Source organism: Vulpes lagopus, chromosome 2, assembly GCF_018345385.1.
Source record: "Vulpes lagopus strain Blue_001 chromosome 2, ASM1834538v1, whole genome shotgun sequence".
Taxonomy (NCBI): domain Eukaryota; kingdom Metazoa; phylum Chordata; class Mammalia; order Carnivora; family Canidae; genus Vulpes; species Vulpes lagopus.
In genome coordinates, this window is record NC_054825.1 from 66,232,101 (window position 1) to 66,249,288 (window position 17,188).

The 17,188-nt window shown below is 35.1% G+C and overlaps 1 protein-coding gene across 2 annotated transcripts in view; it reads left to right on the forward strand.

Annotated features, from left to right (window-relative positions):
• The window catches only part of FAM227B (family with sequence similarity 227 member B), a 182,630-nt gene that overhangs the window by 39,101 nt on the left and 126,341 nt on the right, over positions 1-17,188 (forward strand). For both annotated transcript variants that reach the window (XM_041743193.1, XM_041743194.1), the window contains exons 9-11: positions 4,166-4,267; positions 7,865-7,991; positions 14,053-14,190. In XM_041743193.1, the coding sequence (XP_041599127.1) occupies positions 4,166-4,267; positions 7,865-7,991; positions 14,053-14,190 (367 nt within the window). The remainder of the gene's footprint in view (positions 1-4,165; positions 4,268-7,864; positions 7,992-14,052; positions 14,191-17,188) is intronic.

Genomic DNA, 17,188 nt, shown 5'->3' on the forward strand with positions numbered 1-17,188 from the left:
GAGACATAGGCAGAGGGAGAAGCAGGCTCCCCACCCAGAGCCTGATGTGGGACTCAATCCCAGGACCCTAGGATTATGACCTGCATCAAAGGCAAACACTCAACCACTGAGCCATCCAGGTGCCCTGTTATTAACCTTTTTATGTATTTGATTACTTCTATGTTTGGTGCATAAATATCTACAATTGTTATACCTTCTTGTTGGATTATACCCTTTATATAATATCCTTCTTTGTCTTTTGTTACAGCCTTTGTTTTAAAGTCTGTTTTCTCTTATGTATAAGTATTGCTATTCTGGCTTTCTTTTGACATCCATTTGCATAATATATATTTCTCCATCCCCTCCCTTTCAATTTACAGGTGTCTTAAGTCTAAAATGAGTCCCCTGTAAGCATCATATAGATGGATCTTATTTTTTTAATCTATTCTGTTACCCTGTGTCTTTTGATTAGAGCATTTAGTCCATTCGCATTTAAGTAACTATTGATAGATATGTATTTGTTGCCATTTTATTACTTCTTTTATGATTGTTTTTGAAGATTTTTTCTGATTCTTTTTTTGTCTTTCATGTTTTGCTGATTTTTTTAGTGACATTTGGATTTCTTTGTCTTTATTCTTTATATATTTATTAGTTGTTTTGACATATGGTTACCATTAGGTTTGTATATAATCTCTTCTGCATATAGCAGTCTGTATTAAATTGATGGTTTTCTAAGTTTGACTGTTCTTTTCTCCCCACCTCCCCACGTTTTAGGTATATTGTGTCATATTTTATGTTCTTACTGATTTTTTTACAGAAATATTTATTTTTACTGCTCTTGTGTTTCCTACCTTTATACCATCACTTTTAGTCTCTTCTTTCCACTCAAAGAGTCCCCTTTATATTTTTTGAACAGCTGATTTAGGGATCACAAATTCCTTTCATTTTAGTTTCTCTGGGAAGCTCCTTATCTCTCCTTATATTCTGAATGATATCGATAGGGTAAAGCTGCAGATTTTTCTCATTCAACACTTGGAATACTTCATTCCACTCCTCTTTTTCTTTCTTTTGTAAAATCTTGTGCTAGCCTTATGGGCTTTCCCATGTAAGTTACTGACTTCTTTTGTCTTGTTGTTTTTAAGATTTTTTTTTCTTTATCATTATATGTTGCAAACTTAATTACAATATGTCTGGTGTGGGTCTGCTTATACTAATTTTGATGGGAGTTGTCTGTGCCTCCTGGCTCTGGACGTCTATTTCCTTCCCAGATTAGGGAAGTTCTCAGCTTTATTTCTTCAAAAAAATTTTCTGCCCACTTTTTTCTCTCTTCTTCTGGGATGAATGTTATTGCATTTGATGGAGTCACTGAGTTCCCTAAGTCCTTTCTTGTTTTGTATAACTCTTTTTCTCTCTTTTGTTCAGCTTGATTATTTTCCATTACTGTATTCTATGTCATTAATTCATTCCTCTGCTTCTGACATCCTGCTATTCATTCATTCAAGCTCATGTTTCGATTATTGAACCCTTTATCTTTACTATGTTATTTTTTACCTCTCTGTTAAGAGTCTCACTCATGTCTTCCACTCTTTTCTCAAGTCATGTGAATATCCTTATGATCATTGTTTTAAATGCTCCAACAGGCATGTTACTTATATCTGTTTTGCTTAGATATAAACTGTGGCCTTGTCCTGTTCTTTCATTTGAGATAAGTATCTCTGTCTTCTCATTTTATCTGCTTCTCTGTGTCTATTTCTCTGTGTTAAGAGGGTCAGCTATGTCTTTTGCTCTTGAAAGTAGTGACTTTATGAAGGGGATGTCCCAGAGTGCTCAGAAGTTCAGTGTCCCTGTTCACCAGAACCTGGCACTTCAGGATAGTATCCCATGTGTTTTCCTTATACCCTGCTGTTGTGTCTGAGTTACCTTTCCTTTCTCTGCAATCATCTATAGTGACTCTGCCTGTTGTGGGTTGTGCTTGCTCTCTTTGGTGCTAGGGAGACTCAGGCAGGCCAAGTCTGAGGGAACTTGCCTGCAGGGGAACGTGGAAGTGGGGTAACAGTGCTAGCAAAATTTGCATTGGGCCACTAGGCCTATGCTGGATCCCCCCAGAGTGCTGCTGTGGCTGGGGGTTGTATACCAGGGCAGCTGGGGGAGTAAGGCTGGGCCCAGCATGTGATGGTACCTTGGGGCATGCAGCTAGGAATAGCGTGGTGGCTGGACATGGCATGAAACAGCGGTTATGAACCTGGCAGCTGGACAGGCCACACATGTAGCTTTAACAAAATTTGACCTGAGTCCTTTTATTATAAATGTCTTTATAGCCTTTCCTCACACAGGTGGTTCTATATTTATGCTGGGGAATGGGGAAGGAAAAGGTGCCTGCCAGCTCCCTCATTTTTGGAGAAGTCCATCAACATGCTCTGAAGTCAGTATGAACAGATTTGTCTCCTATTTGCCCCCATAATTGTGTAAACTGTCATTTTTATGTTGCCATTCTGTATAGGCTGGTGTCTCTTTAAGGGTGGTGACCCAGCTATTCTTAACCTCCTGGATCATCCAGTGATGAGTCAGGTGATTTATAAAGCTCCAGGCTCCAAGTCCCACTGGTTATATAAACACAAGAAACTCAACCCTTTTAGTTTTTAAAGTTAATGTTATGGAGATTAGTCTTCCCTATGTGAGCTCCTGTTGTGAGGACCCATTTCTTTCTTTCTTACTTTTTTAAAGATTTTATTTATTTATCCATGAGAGACACAGAGAGGCAGAGACACAGGCAGAGGGAGAAGCAGGCTCCATGCAGGGAACCTGATGTGGGAATCAATCCCGGGTCTCCAGGATCATGCCCTGGGCTGAAGGTGGAGCTAAACCACTGAGCCACCCGGAGCTGCCCGTGAGGACCCATTTCTTTGCCCTCTCCAGGCATGCAGCTCCCTCCATTCTGCGGGAAGCTTCCCTCGACCTTTCTGACCTTCCTAACCTCTCCAATGCAGTTTCTTCTCTAAATTGAGTTGTGGAGTTTGTTCTGCCACTCTTCAGATTGCACTCTGGTTTGTTAACTTGGATATGGATGATATCTAGTTGTAAATGTGGATGGGATGAGCTCAAGGACTCCCTACTGCACCGCCTTCCCAAACATATCCTATCAGGAGTTTACTAAAATATTGACATTATTATTACTTGTACATTTCTTCCTTCTTACAACATACATACTGTGTCTTTAGCCAACATATCACAATTTCACTAGTTCTTGCTGTGGCTGTCTCATCCTACTAACTGCTTTAATTTCATACTGAGTTACTGATAATGATAGAGTTGGAGTGGTTATAGGACAAGAAAGTAATAGAGTAATGGACATTGATTTGCCTTTACATGCCAGCTCTAATTCAAGAAACTTCATTAGCTCACCAGATGTTTGTGTGCTTTTTGTGTGCCAGGCACTGTGCTGAGTCCTTGAAATACAAAGTCAAAAACATGATCCTTGTCCTTATTTTACTATGCTACTTTAAGGTATATATATTTTACATACATTTGGCAGATGAGGAAACTAGGGCTAGTTAACTAACCCAGGGTAAGGCAACTAATGAATAATAAAGCCAGTATTCAAATTCAGGTCTGCATGGTAACAAACCCATGCTCATCTTCACTATAGCAACTCATCTGCCTTTTAAGAATAAATGAAATTACTGGGGCAGCTGGGTGGCTCAGTCCATTAAGTGTCTGCCTTCCGCTCAGTGTAAGATCCCAGAACCCTGGGATGGAGCCCCCTATGGAGCCCCTTATGGAGCCCCATATTGGGCTTCCTACTCAGCAGGGAGTCTCCTTCTTCCTTTTCCTCTGTCCATCCCCGCTCATGCTCCAGCCCTCTCTCTCTCTCTCTCAAACAAATAAGTAAAATATTTTTTAAAAAATAAATAAAATTACTGATATGTGTACAAATTCCAATTATATTTTTTTATAGATTTTATGTATTTATCTGAGAGAAAGAGAGATAGCAAGAGAGAGCACAAGCAGGTGGAAGAGGGAGAGCTCAGCAGGGAACCTGCAGTGGAGCTAGATCCCTGGACCCCAGGATCATGACTTGAGCCAAAGGCAGACCCTTAACCAACTGAGCCACCCAGGTGTACCACAAATTCCAGTTTTGAATTGTGATATTAATGCTTTTAATTTCATACATGTTCTATTTTTTAAGCCTGACAGAGAAAATCAAGATTTCTTGTTTGACAGAATTTCAGAAAGTTATGTGACACTTTTCATGAGCATCCCTGCAAGTCGAAAAGATACATTCCTTCAGGTAAACATAGAAACTAACTGATTATGCTAAGGATTTTTAGAGCAAATGAAATTTAAAGAATAGTTATTTTATTTATTTAAACACCTATTAGAATATATTTTGTTATTTTGAAAGCAAATTACATGAAATAGAGTAAGTAATGGTCATATTTTAAGTTATGCTTCCCCCTCCTTATATTGTATTCCCTTACCTGAAAGTCTCACAGAATCTCCTTAGTGTGGTATAGATATTTTATTTGCATATTGATAATTTGAAAACTACTGATTTATTCTATGCATTTTTGCATATTCTTGAGTTTTGCTGTTTACCTTCAAAATTATCATTTTTCTTTTACTTTATAATGTACCTTTTAATCTGTTTAAGAGGACTTGAGAAGTTTATGTAATAAACATACGTATTATGTAATACGTAGGTACCTGTTACAGTAAACAATAATGGACATATTCATAATCAAATGTTTGTTTCCCTTTTTTTGTTATAATTAGTGAATATGATTGATTAAAAGAATTTGTGTTCTTCAATAACGTGAAATGAAAATGTGTAGGAGTTTCATTAGATACTTTTAAATGTAAACATCTAGCATCTCAAAGCTGAAGTCACATTTAAATACTTTGTTGTGTTGATATTTGTAATTCAGAAATACATTCATATTTTGAAGTTGATAGCTGTTTTCATGGGTAAAACAAACTTAAAAACAGTTAAGTGTCCTTCAAAGTGAAAATATAAATAAACTTACATTGCCAAACTATATGTTCAACCTTGATCTATCTTTCTTACTCACAGCCATATACTATAGGTGCAGTGTCTATAAAAGGAAACCAGTAGCAGGCAGGGAATAAGAAGATTTGGCCTCATGTCCAGGATATGCTACTAATTATCTGGGTGATCTTGGCAAGACATTTAGTCTCTCAGTTCCATAGTTGGAAGAGGTTAATTAGAATCATGATTCATAGATTTTAATTTTGTAGAACAGTGGTGTTCTGAAAGATGGACTAGGATTCTCTCTGCTAATATTAAAATATTTTTTCTTATTTCCATGTAAAAATTAAGGGTTAGGTTTTTTGGCAAATTGTCTAGAAATGACAAAAACAGCTGTTTCACTTCATCTTTCACTTAGTCTGTCCTTTTGTGGTGAGTGACTCTAGCCTACCTACATGGTTTGATGAAATCAAGCATGCTTTAACATAATGCTCTTGAGAAAAGGATAACAGGCCTATTTAAAGTGCATGAAGAAAGAAGTAGTGGCACACATTGCATATCCCCCATTCTCCAATTTCTAGCTCTACATCTTTGTTGGGGGAGAAATAAATGTTCTCCCCTGGAATGGATATGCCTTTTGATAAGTGTTATATTTATAGCCTTTCTCAATTCATGACTTGATTTTTTTTCCTGCATTCCTATTTTCTGTGGCTTTTTCTAAGGAGAAGTAAGTTGTTTAATCAAGATTCAAAGGCTCTTTGAGGACAAACAAAGATATATGTCTTGGTGATTTGACCCCTTGGCCTGGGTTCAGTCTTCTGTTAATGCTATCTCTCTGTTACTATGCTTTATAATGAGGCACCTCCCTATATATCTATCTCCTCCAGAGCTGTTTAAGTAGAAATAAAGTCTCATCTCATTGACCAACTTCCGTTATTTTTACCTCATTCATATAAGTCAGGATTTTGTTACTGCTTGCTCATCTGATTCATCTTACCTAATAAAGAGAAATTTGTTAATTTTTAAGAATCAAAGAGTCATCTTCATGTCCCACTATTCGGTACAAATTAGCTGAATCTAAACATATTTATTATGACTTCTCTTTCTTCCACTGTCCCACAATGATAGACCTTCAGAAATTTTCCCAATATAATTTGACACTTGACCTTAATCATGAAGATGAGATATTCATAGAAAATTTTTAGAAGTTATCCTTATTCACCTTGTTCAACCTTTTAATTTTAATAGTATGATTTTTATACCAAAATATAATATGTGATTGTTTTTGGCAGTAAAATGTTCATGATTCATTTCAATAAAATTAAATATGCCAATATATTAAAGCATTCCCCCACCACCACCACCAAAAAAATTGTGGTGTTCTTCAAAGCATATTACCAGCAAATTTGAGCACTTCTGGATTTGCTTACTGTATTAGTTTCTTATTGTTGCTATAACAAGTTATCACAAATTTAGTGACCTTAAAAACAACAAAAATTCATTGTTTTAGAGTTATAGAGGCCAAAAGTCCAAAATGAGTCCTACAAAGCTAAAATGAAGGTATCAACAAGGCCAATTCTTTAAAAGGCTGCAAGGAGAATCCACTCCTTGCTGCTTCTAGCTTCTGGTAGCTGCCAGCATTTCTTAGATTCTGTTCATTCTAATCTCTATTTCTGCCATCCCACTACGTTCTTCTCTTCTGTAGTAAAAATTTCCATAGCCTTCTTATAAGGACTCTTGTGATTACAATTAAGACCCACTGGATAATTCAATATAATCTCCGCATTTTAAGATTCTTAACTTAATGAAATCTGCAAAGCCTTTTTTTTTTTTTTAAAGACTTTTATTTATGCATGAGAGACATAGCGAGAGAGAGGCACAGAGACACAGGCAGAGGGAGAAGCAGGCTCCATGCAGGGAGCCTGACGTGGGACTCGATCCTGGGTCTCCAGGATCAGGCCCTGGGCTGAAGGCGGCGCTAAACCGCTGAGCCACCGGGGCTGCCCTGCAAAGCCTTTTTGCTGTATACATGAACATTTACACATTCCAAGGATTAGGACAGTGACTTCTAAGGGACACTTAGATTACAAAATTTTACATTTAGTATTAAGGGGTAAATGTGATCTTGGATATTTATTTGATTGCTGAGTACCATAATAATAAATAATTTTTTTAAAAAATTATAATATAAAACTGTAACTTTTATGTTTAGTCACTTCCTAAAAGGAATTTAGTAGTTTAGGGATTTTAAGTCTAACAGAATAATGTTAGCACCATATATTTGTTGATATCTGACCATAAGTTTTCATATGTAAACTACAGTAGTAATTGCAATATATTAACTCACCTAAACGGACTTCAGTTATTTAAAAATATGCTTGTTACTCTTACCTCACACATACGCAAAATAATTATGTGAGGTGATAGAAGTGTTAACTAATGTTATGGTGGTAATCATGCTGCAATATATAAGTGTATCAAATCAACATGCTGTATACCTAAAATATACACAGTATTATATGTCAATTATGTCTCATATGTATTAAAAATACTTAAATAATTAATTAAATATACTTTTTATTATACTGATCTGTATATGTCACTTTCTAAAAGAGGATAATAATACCAAGGTTAAATGAAATAATCATCAAACAACTTCGTCCTTTTATCCAAATTTAATCTTCTAAAATGCCAATAAATAGCCAAATTGATTTTATTTTTAACTCTTCTTTGTTCATTTTTCTCAACTTGAGATACAAAAGAGTTCTGAATGGACAAACACAATCTATAAGGGAAAAAGGACATGTGTATTTCACAAACTTAATAATAATATCTTTGGTGGTTGAGATATACTATATAAAATATGAAATCATTCTAATATGACTCTATTTTTGGTAGGTGTATCCTGACTGTTTGGCACAGGCTATCTATGCAACATTCCAGGAAGCATTTCCAGAATCCAGTAATCTTTTTAATGATGAATTTAAAGAAGATCTAGGGAATAATATTTTTCTTTGGTTGTCAGGTATGAGTATATCATTTACATATTGATCATTATTTTGATACCTAAAGCTTTTCATATATGGTATCTTTTTGATCCAGTTTTTAAAAATTGGTAATTCTTTGCCTTACAAAATATGCCATATCATGCCAATGTTGTTTTTTAAAAATAACAATCATCTATTTTCTTTTGAAAGTTTTGTTGTGAGGGAGACAAACCATGAGAGATTCCTAACTCTAGGAAACAAAGGGTTGTGGAAGGAGAGCTGGGTGGGGGGATGGGGTAACTGGGTAATAGGCACTAAGTAGAGCATTTGATGGGATTAACACTGGGTGTTATACTATATGTTGGCAAATTGAAATTTAATTAATTAATTAATTAATTAATTAAAAATAAAAACCACCCAAGAAAGTATAGCTCAGGACCATATGGCTTCATTGGTGAATCCTACCAAACATTTAAATAAGAATTAATGTTGATCCTTATTAAACTCTTCCAAAAGTAACCTGAACTCCCAAACTCATTTTATGAAGCCAGCATTACCCTGATACTAAAGGCAGATAAGGGCACTACAAAAAAAAAAAAAAACTATAGACCAATACCCCTAATTAATATAGACACAAAAATTCTCAATGAAATATCAGAAACCAAATTCAACAGCACATTAGAAGGATCATAAACTAGGATCAAGCATGATTTATCTTTAGGATGCAGGATGATTCAACATATGCAAATCAACAAATGTTATACACCACATTAATAAAATGAAGAAAAACTATATGATCATCTCAACAGATGCAGAAAAAACACTTGAGAAATTACAATATCCTTTCATGATTGAAAAAACAACACTCAACACATTGGATATAAAAAGAGCATAGCTTAACACAATAAAGTCCATCTATGACAAGCCCACAGCTAACATATTCAGTGGTGAAAGACTGAAAAGCTTTTCCTCTAAGATCAGGAACAAGACAAAGGTTCCCATTCCTACCATTCCTATTTAACATAGTATTGGAAATCCTAGCCATAGCCATCAGAAAAGAAAAAAAATAAGTAAAGTGCATCCAAAAGGAAAAGGTAGGAGTAAAATTGCCTTTCTTTGTAGATGATACACTCTTATACAGGCATACCTCATTTTATTGTGCTTCACAGATACTGCAGTTTTTACAAATTGTAAGGGATTTTGGTAACCCTGCATCAAGCAAATCTATCAATGCCATTTTCCCAACAGCATTTGCTTACTTCATGTCTTTGAGAGAAATTGGTAATTCTCACAATATTTCAAACTTTCTCGTAATTATATTTGTCATGGTGATCTGTGATTAGTGATTACAACTCACTGAAAACTCAGGTAATAGCATTTTTTTAGTAATAAAGTTTTTAAAGTATGTATATTAAATTAGACACAATGCTATATAGCACATTTAATAGACTACAGCATAGTGTGAACATAACTTTTATATGCATTGGGAAATCAAAAAATTCATTTGACTTGCTTTATTGTGCTATTCATATTCAGTTTATAAAAAATCCTCAAGACTCCACCAAAAAAACATTAGAATTAATCAGTGAATTCAGCAATGTTGCAGGATACAAATCACTATACAAAAATAGTTGCATTTCTCTATACTAACAACAAAATATCTGAAAAACTAATAATCCCATTCACAATAGCATTAGTAAGAATAAAGTACTTAGGAATAAATTTAGCCAAGGAGATGAAAGATCTGTATACTGAAAACTACAAAATTTTGATGAAAGAAATTGAAGAAGACACAAATAAATGGAAGGATATCCTGTGTTCGTGGATTAGAAGAATTAATTTTGTTAAAATGCTCATACTTCACAAAACCATTTATAGATTCAGTGTAGTTCGTATCAAAATTCCAATGGCATTTTTCACAGAAATATAAAAAACAATCTTTAATGGATTGTATGGAATTACAAAAAAAAAAAAAAAACCTGGATAGCCAAAGCAATACAGAGAAAGATCAAAGCTGAAAGCATCATACTTGCTGATTTCGAAGTATGCTACAAAGCTGCAGTAACCAAAATGATATGGTGCTGACATAAAAATAGACATAGACCCATGGAATAGAATCCAGAGCCCAGAAATAAACCATCACAAATACAATCTACTAATATTCAGTACTCTTTTCCATAAATGGTTATACTGGATAACCGCATATAGAAGAATGAAATTGTACTTTTTATACCACTCACAAAAATGAACTCAAAGAGAATTAAAGACTTAAAAATAAGAACCAAACTGGGATCCCTGGGTGGCGCAGTGGTTTGGCGCCTGCCTTTGGCCCAGGGCGCGATCCTGGAGACCCGGGATCGAATCCCACGTCGGGCTCCCGGTGCATGGAGCCTGCTTCTCCCTCTGCCTGTGTCTCTGCCTCTCTCTCTATCTCTGTGTGACTATCATAAATAAATAAAAAAATAAAAAAAATAAGAACCAAACTATAAAACTTTAAGAAAATATAGAGGAAAAGTCCTTGACATTTTGTAAACAATTTTTTGGATATGATACCAGAAGCATAAGCAACAAAAGCAGAAATTGGTAAGTGGGACTGCATCAAACTAAAAATCTTATGCATAGTGAAACCATCAACCATCAACATGATTAAAAGGCAACTCATGGAATATATTTGAAAATCATATTTTGACAAATGGCTAATATACAAAATATATAAAGAACTCATACAGCTCACTAGAAGAAAAACAAAATCTAATTAAAAAATGAATAGAGGAACTGAGCAGACACTTTTCCAAAGAAGGCATATAGATGGCCAATAGATACATGAAAAAATGCTCAACATCACTAATCGTCAGGGAAATGCAAATCAAAACCACAATGAGATTTCATCTCATACCAGTCAGAATGCCCATTACCAAAAAGACAAGAAACAAGTCTTGGCAAGGATGTAGAGAATAGGGAACCCTTGTGCACTGTTGGTGAGAATGTAAGTTGGTGCTGTTACTTTGGAAAATGATATGGAGATTCCTAAAAAATTTAAATAGAACTACCATGTAACCCAACAATCCCACTTCTGGGTATATATCCAAAAGAAATAAAAACATATCAAAGAGATACCTGTACTCTCATGTTCATTGTAGCCTTATTTACAATAGCCACGATATGGAAACAATCTAGGCGTCTGTCAATCAAAGGTTAAGTTGGATTGAATTTTGAGTCCCTTGTGCCAAACACATAGTTTAGTACATAGTAAGCCTTCAAGTGCTTGTTGAATGTTATTTTTATTTATTATAAGGACCAAGTAAGTTTTGTCCCAGAAATGGAATGATTATTCAACATTAGACTGTATTAACCATTTTTGATGTTCTGATACCTTGACATCCAGGGCCTTGCTTTCCCTGAATGGACTGCACTGCCATAGTTAGCCATATCCTAGAGATATTAAACAACTCACCCATAAACATGCTTTTTAAAACATAATTTTCAAATAAAACCAATTCAGAGGCCACATTACAACACCTTATTTATTGGGTTCTCGTATTGTAGATCCCTATCCCCTTATCTGCATCATTCCAGAACCAGGTACCAAACAACCAGGGACAGGCCCTATGCCACAGAACCTGATAAAATTATTCAGGTTAGTCCATTCTGAGCCAGTTTACCCTGCCTTGTCCCTTCCTTCCTCAGAAGCCTCAATAGAGCCTCTTTTTCACAGTTTCTCCTTCTTCCCCTGTGTTCTGACTGACCCCAGTGTTTCCATGTGTGGTCAACTTTGCCATGGTGTGTCCCCTTCTCTTGAGAACTGTGAGTAATAAACTACCTTTTCAATGCCAGTCATTTCCTGACCTGTTAGCCTTACTATCTCTCATATTTCCTGTTAATACACTATGTTTTAAAACAGACAATTTACCAAGAAAATATTCAAGTGAATTAAACTGAAGTCTTCTGCACGTTTTATCTAGTGGCAACTTACGTGAAATAAGTGATAGCCCAATCTAAAACCATTGAGAAAATTCTAATTGACAGCTGAATATATATAGCAAGTAATCCTCATTGAACATTCACTACTAAAAAAAACTATTGGTTATATTTCGGAATATATCAATATATAGTATTATTGATAATAATAATAAGAGTAGCTCATATTTTTCATTTATTGAACACTTTAACATATTAACTCTCGGAACAACCATATGAAGTATACAAAGGAATATATATTGTCCTCGTCTTTATTGCTGGGGCTATACATGTTTGGTGTGATTAAATAAATTATTCAATCATACACAGCTTTTGGAACAAAAGTAGAACTTTTAAAATTTATTTTTGTGAAATTGTCAACAATACTAAAAGGCAACCTATGGAATGGGAAAAGACATTTGCAAATGACTTATCTGATAAACGGCTAGTATCCAAGATCTATAAAGAACTTCTCAAACTCAACACCCAAAAAACAAAAAATCCAGTCAAGAAATGGGCAGAAGACATGAACAGACATTTCTCCAAAGAAGACATCCAGATGGCCAACAGACACATGAAAAAATGTTCAACATCACTCATCATCAGAGAAATACAAATCAAAACCACAATGAGCTACCACCTCATACTAGTCAGAATGGCTCAAATTAACAACTCAGGAAGCAACAGATATAGGTGAGAATGTGGAGAAAGGGGAACCCTCTTACACTGTTGGTGGGAATGCAAACTGGTGCAGCCACTCTGGAAAAGAATATTGAGGTTCCTTTTTGAGGTTCCTCAAAAGTTAAAAATAGGGGATCCCTGGGTGGTGCAGCAGTTTAGTGCCTACCTTTGGCTCAGGGCGCGATCCTGGAGACCTGGGATCAAATCCCACATCGGGCTCCCGGTGCGTGGAGCCTGCTTCTCCCTCTGCCTGTGTCTCTGCCTCTCTCTCTCTCTCTCTCACTGTGTGCCTATCATAAATAAATAAAATAAAATAAATTTTTTTTGAAAAAAAAAGTTTAAAATAGAGCTACCCTCTTACCCATTAATTGCACTGTTAGGTATTTATCCAAAGGACATAAACAGTGATTCTAAGGGGCACACCCCAATGTTTATAGCAGCAATGTTCACAATTCCAAAAATATGGAAAGAGCCCAGATGTCCATTGACAGATGAATGGATAAAGAAGACATAATATGTATATGGAATATTAGCCATCAAAAAAATGAAATCTTGCCATTTGTAATAATGTGGATGGAACTAGATGGTATTATGCTAAGTGAAATAAGTCAGAGAAAGACAAATACCATATGATTTCAATCATGTGTGGAATTTAAGAAACAAAACAGATGAACATAGGGGAAAGGAAGGAAAAATAAAATAAGATAAAAACAGAGAGGGAGGCAAGCCATAAGAGACTTAATTGTAGGAAACAAACTGAAGGTTGCTGGGGGATTGGGTAACTGGGTAATGGACATTAAGGAGGGCAATGAGCACTGGGTGTTATATGCAACTGATGAATCACTAAATTCTACCACCTGAAACTGATAATACAGTATTTGTTAACTAAATAGAATTTAAATTTTAAAAAAATTTAAATTTATTTTTGTTACTTTTTGGTTACAACTGATTCATAAATATTACTTAAAAATAATAAGGGAAGAATAATGATAGTCACCTATACTCAGAACTGATCATGTTAACATTTAAGCTACAGCCACACATACACAAGAGGTAAAATTGTTCTTCCCAAAAAACATATTATAAATGCCTTTCTGTGTTAAATATTTATAACTTTTAGTGGATACTTCATGGTCCAATGTATGGATGTATTCTTATTGGATGTATAGGTCCTTTCCAAATTTTTGCAATAATTAATTTCCTCCTTTGCCCATCAATGAACTTGGATTATGTCTATGAGTCAGAAGATGATACCAAGTTTTGCCTCTTTTCTAATTCACTGGTTTATGGACATTAATACTTATTAAAGAATTTCCCTCATATAAAACTTGAGACTGACAATTTCCACAGGGTTCTTGTGAGGCCAAAACATGTAATACTCATAAAAATGCTTTTATAAATTAAAGATATTTTCAAGTGCTAATTTCCAGGACTAAATAAATATACATTTTATATTAACAGGTTTAAAACCTCAAAAAGGCTTTTGGACCTACTGGAAACTAAAAGAGCTCTCCACAACAACCATACATGGTACTAAGAAAGTACCTTCAATATCTATAAAGGATAGGATTGAAAGAAGTCAGGCACGTATCACAGCTGGTAAGTACATTTATTGTCAACTGCACGATGAAGTAGCCAAAATAAAATATATTATATTAATGGTTTATTATGATTTTCCAATGATTAATTCTTTGGTGAGGGTCTCAAAATAACATTTGATTTGTAAGTCGTTGTTAACAATATTTTGAATATTGCTTTACATTTTAGCTTTTCATTATAAAAGTGGTATGTGCTTAATTTCATCCTCCCATTTGCCTCTTATGTTTTTATATTGATCTTGTATCCGACAGTCTTGTTAATTCTAGTAACCTTCTTATAGATTTCTTAGGATTTTCTGCATGGAAAATCATGCCATCTGAGAATAAAGAGCATTTAACTTCTTTGTTTCCAATCTATATGCCTTTTGTTTATTTTATGTGCCTACGACTAGGACCCTAGAAAAACGTTAACTAAAAGCAGTGAGAGTGGACATCCTTGCCTCATTCCTGCCCTGAGAGAGGAAATGTTAGGTTATTTGCCTTTACATTGATTTTGACTGCCAGTTTTTACAGATGCCTTTTGTCAGGTTGAGGTAGTTTCATTCTCAGTTTGCTGAGAGGTTTGTTTTGTTTTTGTTTGTTTTGTTTTGTGTTTTTATTTTTTTAATTTATGGATAGATGTAGGATCTTGACAAATGCTTTTTAGCATCTGTTGAAATTAAACTATTTTTTTCCATTTTAGTCTTTTAATATAGTAAATAACAGGGATTGATTTTCAAATGTTAACTGAACCCTGCATCTCTGGGATAAATCCCATTTGGCCATTGTGTATTAACTTCTTCATGTGCTACTAGATTTAATTTGCTAAAATTTTGTTTTCTTTTCCTATACTAATCTGTCTCGTTTTAGTAATAAGGATTTTGTTCCCTCCTCTTTCCTAAAAGAGTTAGTATAAAGTTGGTATTTATTCTGCTTCCCATATTTGGTAGGATTCATCAATGAAACCATTAAAGCCTAGAATTTTTTCTGTGGGAAATTTCTTGATAACAAATTCAGTTTCTCTAGTAGGACTATTCAATTATCAGTTCCTTCTTAAATGAACTTAGTTGTTTTGTATGAATTATTTTATTCCTTTAAATGTTTTTGAGTTTTTTTCTGATATATAATTCAGTTACTTAGAAATATTTTGATGCATTTGAGCCTTACTTTCAAGCTTCATTAGGTAGAACCAGTGAAGTCTTTTGTCTAGGCCTAATTAGCTTCCCCTGCTGAGTCAATACCCTTCACAGTATTCTACTTCTTGCTCTGTGTATAGAAGGTTTCCCATCTGACTATCTAGAAAATGAGCTTTGGGGATCCCTGGGTGGCGCAGCGATTTGGCGCCTGCCTTTGGCCCAGGGCGCGGTCCTGGAGACCCGGGATCGAGTCCCATATCGGGCTCCCGGTGCGTGGAGCCTGCTTCTCCCTCCGCCTGTGTCTCTGCCTCTCTCTCTCTCTCTGTGACTATCATAAATAAATAAAAAAATTAAAAAAAAAAAGAAAATGAGCTTTGTGTGAGCTCCAAGCTGCTCCTTCCTTTGGGTGGCTCTTTACCAACCTCAGGCAAAGATTCAAGGATAACCCTCTGAAAATCTTTAGAATGCCCTCTGTGTGCATCTGTCTCCTCCACATTATGCTGACCTATGAACTGTAGCTTGCCTTTGCCTTCCTGAATGCTAAATTTTACTTTTTCGACTCAGTGAGACTAGTGGATTCTGTTTGGATTCCCACTCCTTGCACTGTGCAGAAGAGACAATTGAAGGGCTCCTACATTTGTTTTCTTTCCTTGGGGATTGCTGACCTCTGCTGCCTATTGTCTAACACATGAAAACCATTGTTTCATATATTTTGTCAAATTTTTTAGTTGGTGGGTGGCTCAGAGGTTGAGCATCTGCCTTTGGCTCAGGGCGTGATCCCGGGATCTGGGACCAAGTCCCACATCGGGCTCCCTGCATGGAGCTTGCTTCTCCCTCTGCCTGTGTCTCTCATGAATAAGTAAATAAAATCTTTAAAAAAATTTTTAGTTGTTTAAGAAAGAAGAGTAAATCCAGTCTTTGTTACTGTGTAATAGCTAGAAGTAGAAGCAATATTGTGTTTGATTTATTTATTTATTTATTTATTTATTTAAAAGATTTTGTTTATTTATTCATGAGAGACACAGAGAGAAAGAGAGAGACCAAGACATAGTCAGAGGGAGAAGCATGCTCCACGCATGGAGCCCAACATGGAATATTATGTTCCTTTAAAAGATTAAGAGAACACTTAAAATACTTCTCTATATTTATTCATATATTTATCATTCCTGGCACTTCATTCCTTGCTATAAATTTCAGTTCCTTGTGATATCATTTCCCTTCAGCCTGAGAAACTGCCTTTTGGCAATTCTCATAGTTCAATTCTGCTAGCAATGAATTTCCTTGTTTATTTATCTTTAAAAAGTATTCATTTTGCCTCTATTTTTTTACAGGATACTTTTGCTAGGTATAGAATTCTGGTTCATTTTTCTTTTGCCTCTTAGCAAGATATTGTTCCATTGTGTTCCAGTTTCTATTATTTCTAATGAAATATCAGACATTATTTCACCATGTCTAGGGTCAGAAACCTTTCCTGTAAAGGGCCAAATAGTAAATATTTTAGGTTTTATTGGATACATATCGTTTCTGTCATATAATAATTTTCTTTTTTTTTTACATAATAATTTTCTTTACAACTCTTTAAAAGTATAAAAACCCTTCTTAGATTCTAAATGACATGAAAAATAAGCCATGGGCTGGATAGGACCTGCAGGCTGTAGTTTGTTGATTCCTACTTTATTCAATATGCTTTTTTTCTTCTAGTTACTGTCAAGATTTTTCTCTTTGTTCTTGGTGTTCAGAAATCTGTCCATGATGTGCTGACATACTTTTCTTTGTGTTCATCCTACTTGGGCTCATTAAGTTTCTTAAACTTGTAAACTTGTGGTTTGATGTTTTTCACCAAATTTGGGGATTTTTTTGCCATTATTTTTCAAATGAATTCTG